At 41.3% G+C, this 5,886-nt stretch overlaps 1 protein-coding gene across 1 annotated transcript; it reads right to left on the bottom strand.

Moving 5' to 3' along the window:
* Nucleotides 1–239: 239 nt before the first annotated feature.
* c1h4orf48 (chromosome 1 C4orf48 homolog) lies at nt 240–5,616 on the bottom strand. The gene is made up of 4 exons (XM_037683189.1): nt 5,539–5,616; nt 5,229–5,348; nt 4,179–4,267; nt 240–1,152 (listed from the first exon to the last, which is right to left on the bottom strand). The coding sequence occupies exons 2-4, from the start codon at nt 5,332–5,334 to the stop codon at nt 1,084–1,086; spliced, it is 264 nt and encodes an 87-aa protein (XP_037539117.1). The 5' UTR covers nt 5,335–5,348; nt 5,539–5,616; the 3' UTR covers nt 240–1,083.
* Between the last annotated feature and the right edge of the window lie 270 nt (nt 5,617–5,886).

Raw genomic sequence — 5,886 nt, 5'->3', positions numbered from 1 at the left:
CAATCATTTAAAACTTGATTCAAGCCGTACCGGCGAATTGTCTCAAACCCAAAATGAGTCTTTCTGAATTGATCTCCAGCTGAGACAAACTTTAGCTCTTATTTATTTACGGTCCTGTTTCTCATCAAGACTTTCAAAACATCTGCAGTCCAATAAGCAATATTTGACCCATTAACCTCAAAATGCCTGGACCATTTATTCCAATTCTCAGTCAGATAAAATAAGAGAAGGAGAAGCGGTGATTTTATGTTTTTATTTGTGGGTACAACATGAAGACAGTGAATGGGGACTCCTTGTGGCACATTAACAAAGTTCACAACAAAGTTAAAAAAAGAGTTATTACTTCCTCCTCTGGGTTTTTTTCCTCCCTGCTGCAGTTCAGCGCATCTCCTTCTGCTGCTGATGCTGCAGTTCACCCAACACCACCTAGTTCATCACCTTTTCTGCCTCCGTCTGCAGACGCCGCCGTGACACGTCCATTACATCATTTATATACACACACAGTCGTTATTAACAAGTGAGCGAGAAAGTGCTGTGAATTCATGCTACACTGCTGTGCTAAATAAGAACCTACAAGTTTTATTTAATCTGCCTTAAAGAACAATAAACTTTATTTGCAAGTCAAGACTCAACCACCCCTGCAGACTATATTAAACTGGTAAAATTACAGTCTGATTCATAACCATGTCTTAAATGACTCCACAAACTGCTGTTATTACGCACAGCTAAATAAGCTCTGATGCTACAGTTTGAAGTGTGTAAACAATAATCTCATACGACAACCCTTTACAGACACGGTTTACTGTATCTACATCGTACAGTCAGAGTTACTAACGAGTACAAATCTGTTTCTGCTTCATGAGACGGGTGAAAGCTGAGAACGCAGAAAACGTGTGGTTCACAAACATGAGAGTCGTCCTGAATAAGGCCTAACGATGACAGGATTTATAGCTTCGCCTAACGGTGATGATGTGACAAATGGAATAAAATAAAGTGCCTGTTTGTGTAGTTCGGATGAGGATCGCTGTACACGGGTAGAGGTGTGGAGCGGGTTTGTTGTCGGTGTTTCTGGGCAGCCGGAGCTCAGAGCAGAGAGTTGGGCATGCAGTCGCACAGAGCCCTCCTCTCAGCCCTCAGCACCAACATCTCTGTCTGCAAAAGAGCAAAAAGACAAAAAAATACGTTAAAAAGAACCAGTCACTGAATGCATGTCGACGCCACCTTGCATGCTAAAGCTCTGAACAAAGAAGAAGTGCTCAGAGTATGTGTTGGAGATGACTCTCATCTACCTTCATACCCAGTTTCAGCTCAAAATGTGTACAAAGAACTGGGTTAGAGCTGGTTTTCTGTTTGCTAACGCCAGTACAGTAGTCCCTCGCTACTTCACCGTTAGACTTTTGCAGACTCGCTCTTTCGCGGTTTTTCCACGCAAGACTGTCAACGTTAATATTACTCATGTGATTGGGACGGTACGGGATTAAAAAGTTAACGTTGGGAGGGAAAAACATTTCAGACAGGTGCTGCCATTTTATTGTTTTCTTTCACTAAGCCTACAGGCACGTCAACAGAACTACACTACCCAGAAGCCAACAGTGATTCCAGCTGCTGCTTTTTGCCAAAATGGGGGGAAAGTTTTGCAACGCAAAATCAGAAGTAACGATCGATCTATGAAGCTCACAAAATGGGCAGGAAAGTCACAAATAACCCTGAAGATCAACAAACTTTGTTGGTTTTGAACCAGTTTGACATGACTGTCGACGAGGAAGAGGGCCGGCACCGGAGGAGGGGGCGTGCCAAAGAGACCATCTTAGCACCAACATAACTGGTTTGTTCCACTTTGGAGTAAGCTGTTTGGGGGAAGAATCAGTTTTGTGTTGTGTGTTTCCTTGACTGATGAAGCCTTCTGGATGGAAGGTGAAACGTTTCAGCACAAAAAAAAAAAAAGAATCTGTCCAGATGACCTGACTGAAAATGGTTGAATCCTGAAGACCAATTATCCACGTGCACATCAACCTGGACGGGGCGGTGAGCTTTGTCGCTGCAAGGTAGAATTGCATTCAGGCCCAAAGAATACAATCCGGCCCCAGCCCGTACCCACCATCATTTCCGAACCCCACCCGACCCAACGAATTAACAGTAATTACAGAACCTGAAAAAAATCCTGACATTTTTAATTAAGCTTTGACTGCTTATATAGTTATTAATGGTCAGTGGACGTGCGCGGCTAATGGGGTAGAAGATCGGAGCTGAGGGGGTGTTTGTCCTTTCATGGCTGTCAAAGTGCATTAAATCCCTGCTTCTGTCTGCATTCTGCATTATTCAGACACGGACCCTGCTCGGACATGTCTGCTTTGGTTGAGTCGTCAGCCGCGCGCGTCCACTGAGCGCAGCAGCTGAACGTCCATTTGGGCGATGGATCGCTGCCTGACAGTTTAGTCCCATCTGAAGCTGAACTGAACTTTATTTTTCCTCTTTCAAGGCCGGTCAGCTCACGGTGAAATGGCCACATGCGGCTGGTGATTGTATGGCAAGCAATGTTGCCATCTAATTGAATCATGGCTGATCCGCTGACGCAATCAAAAGCCTGACACTGACCCGGCCCACCCATCCAGCACATTATCATGGCCTGGCCCGACCCGAATTTGAGCCGGGCCGGACTTCAGGCCCGGGTTAGAAATGACAGCTCTACTGCAGAACCAGAACTGAGCTGCTGGTCTGCAGAGCTGGTGAGTAAAATTTACCAGTACTCTACAGTACATATGCATATGTTGTTAAAATGACGTAGGTTTAAGAGTTTAGAACATTGCAATAGTGTGGGAAGAGTTTCTAAAGCCTTAAAACATTTATAAATACTAAAATAAATATAGCGTTCCTACTCTATCGCGGTGATGTCTGGAACGTAACCCCCACGATCATGGAGGGACTCCTGTACCTCACGGGGCTGCGACTGATGGCCACCCAGAATCTTGAGTTGCAGTTTCACAAATGATGACCAAGCAAGTTGGATGACTAAAAAATTACAGCCTATTTTTTGTGTGCACAGTTTGCAGAACTGTATTCTAGGCCATGCACCTCTGCCAATTTGGCAGCCGCCTCCACAGTTATCGGAGTTCACTTTAGAAATGAAGCTCAGACAAGACGGAGGTTGTGTTTTTTAGACCCGAGCGTCTGAGGAGCAAACTTTGCAGCTTTTCACTCACTCTGAGTGGCATTAACTTGGCTCGCAGTACTAACACAAGGAAACTTTGTGTTATTTTTTTATGAGTATATGTCTTCAAATTTTTATCAGGACTGTTTTCTTCCACCTGTGCAATACCACTAAAATTAGAAACACGACGCAGAAAAACTGCTCTGTGCTTTTATCGCTTCTAGACTTCTGAATTCTTTATTGCCTGGATGTTTGAACGACTCTGAAAAGTCTCGCAGTCTTCAGGCTCCTCTCTTGTGGAACCAACTTCCAGTTTCTGTCCATGAGGCTGACACATTGTCCAGTTTTAAGACTGGACTTAAGTCTTTCCTTTTTGATAAATCCTATAGTTAGGGTCAGCTTGGGTTTCCTGAGCGATCCCTTAGTTATGCTGCTATAGGCTTAGACTGCTGGAGGACAAGTTGACCTCATTTCCTCACTGCTGCTGTCTTTACTTACTCCACTCTACCTGCTTATATTTGTAATTATTTCTATCCTTAACATGTGTTTTTTTGTCTTTCTTCCCATAGCGACTACACCTGGACCTGTCAATCTGTGTTTGTCTGTCTCTCCTTCCTGTCCTCTCTTTCTCCAGCCAGTCGACGCAGATGTTGCCCATCCTGATCCTGGTTCTGCAGGAGGTTTCCTCCTGTTAAAAGGGAGTCTTTCCTTCCCACTGTTGTCAACACGCTGCACAGAACAGGAGCTTGCAATGAAGTGAAGATTTCACAAACACTGACTTTTTTTTCCTTAAATAGATCATTTTTACGAATCGGCATTTCATAACGTGAGTGAATATTTTATACTGAGATGAGAAAGAATTCCTAAGCGAGAATCTTCGTACATTTTATGAGCACCAGTCTGTTTAGGGCTAACACAGGTTAGAGTCACCAGTTGACCTAAGACTGAGTCCATGGACAGCTGTAGGAAGTGGGGACACAAACACAGGAAGGACACAGAAAGTGTGCACCCACTGCACAGTTTCACTGACCCTGGCATCAAGGTTGAAAGCGGTCTTCTTCAGATCCTGCAGTGCCCTCTGCATGAACTCAAAGGCATGGCAGTCCACACATGGACGACCTGGAGACAGGTCAGAAAGGCGTGTCTGGTTATTTGTCACAAATAGTCTTCGTATCAAAACAAAATTAAGTATATTTATGGCAGCAGACCTATGCAGCATGAGGAAAACTGCTCATTGCTGCCTCATGAGACAAGCAGGATAATAATAAAAAACACTGTCCATTAGATGATCGAGTAAACAGGAGGAATTAGAGAATAGTCCTGAACTTGTCCCACAGGAAGGACAGTGATAAGACTATATTACACAAGTAAAGTCTAATAAAAATACTAATGACATAATTTAAACAAATCAAAAATGAAAATGTCCATTAGCAATAATCTACACAGATAAACAAATGACAAAACCCTGTTAATGATTGCAACTATAGAATGGTGGATACATTATTACAAATATAAACCCAATAATTAAACCTAAAAGAGCAATTAAGAGTAACACAATAAGTCTCTTATGATAACACTCCAGGTGTTCAAACTGTACAGATATTGTGTTTTAAAACAAAATAAATATATATTTTATTCAGTGAAAACACTAACTTCCTGGTCCTAGTCAACGTTTCTTTTATTAAAGGGAGAACAATATAAATGACAAGGGTTATTATGATTAAAGGTTATGTTTTTGTTATAGGATGGTCTCAGTATGAGTGGAAGATGGTTTAGAAACAAGTTTATATTTCAGAAATTTACTATAATGTAACGTGAGTTAGGATCAGAGAAAATATTTTTTGATATGTTTTGAGGATTTCTGTGAGATATTTTTTTTTTTACTTTGACACTTAAAGAGTATAAACAAGCATTCAGCTTGGTTGTATATTGTGAATGCAACTGATGTTTTAATTATGTAAATGTAATAAACTCGTTCATTTAAAATACATAAAACATATATAATGAATTAACAGTGGCGGGTGTTATTATTAATTAATTAATTAATTAAAGGCCAGATGTTCCAGGTGTGTCCACCTACTTTCTGCTGGGATGACGGTCCCGGCCTCCTCAGCATCAGCAGCACCGACACAGAGGAGCTGCACGGCCAGAAGAACCACCGCTGCATAATATCCACTGGACGCCATGATGGCGACGGTTCCTTTAACGGAGACAACAACAACAACATGTCCATTTATTTTAACGAGAACAGCGTTTTCTACACGACCGATAAAAACATAAATATATCAAGCTTCGAAATCAAATGTTACATTTTTAACACTTGTAATAATATAAACGCAGTCTACGGATGAGTATTTTACAATTATATTTAACACTATACGTTTCGTTACCGTCAATCAGCCGATGGTATTTATTTGCACCAAATCACCGTTAAATTCCCACCGCGAGCCCTTTCATTAGAAGCCAAAGTGCGCATGCGTCATGGATTTCTGAAATTTGCATTTGTTGAACCAAACTTCCGGGAACAAATTTCAAAATAAAACACAAATATACAAACCGGATTCCAAAAAAGTTGGGACACTAAACAAATTGTGAATAAAAACTGAATGCAATGATGTGGAGATGACAAATGTCAATATTTTATTCGTAATATAACACAGATGACAGATCAAAAGTTTAATCTGAGTAAATGTAACATTTTAAAGGAAAAATATGTTGTTTCAAAATTTCGCAGTGTC

This window comes from Nematolebias whitei, chromosome 1 (assembly GCF_014905685.2).
Source record: "Nematolebias whitei isolate Nwh7 chromosome 1, NemWhi1, whole genome shotgun sequence".
Lineage (NCBI taxonomy): Eukaryota > Metazoa > Chordata > Actinopteri > Cyprinodontiformes > Rivulidae > Nematolebias > Nematolebias whitei.
The sequence above is the reverse complement of the archived record's forward strand: the minus strand, read 5'-3'. Positions and strand labels throughout refer to the sequence as shown.

Bases quoted from the DNA above. Each gene is read 5' to 3' on its own strand.
- c1h4orf48 (XM_037683189.1), bottom strand. From the start codon at position 5,334: ATGGCGTCCAGTGGATATTATGCAGCGGTGGTTCTTCTGGCCGTGCAG. The intron at 4,268-5,228 runs GTAGGTGGACAC...ACCTGTCTCCAG, and splicing joins GACCGTCATCCCAGCAGAAA to GTCGTCCATGTGTGGACTGC. The intron at 1,153-4,178 runs GTCAGTGAAACT...GCTCTTTTGCAG, and splicing joins CTTTCAACCTTGATGCCAGG to ACAGAGATGTTGGTGCTGAG.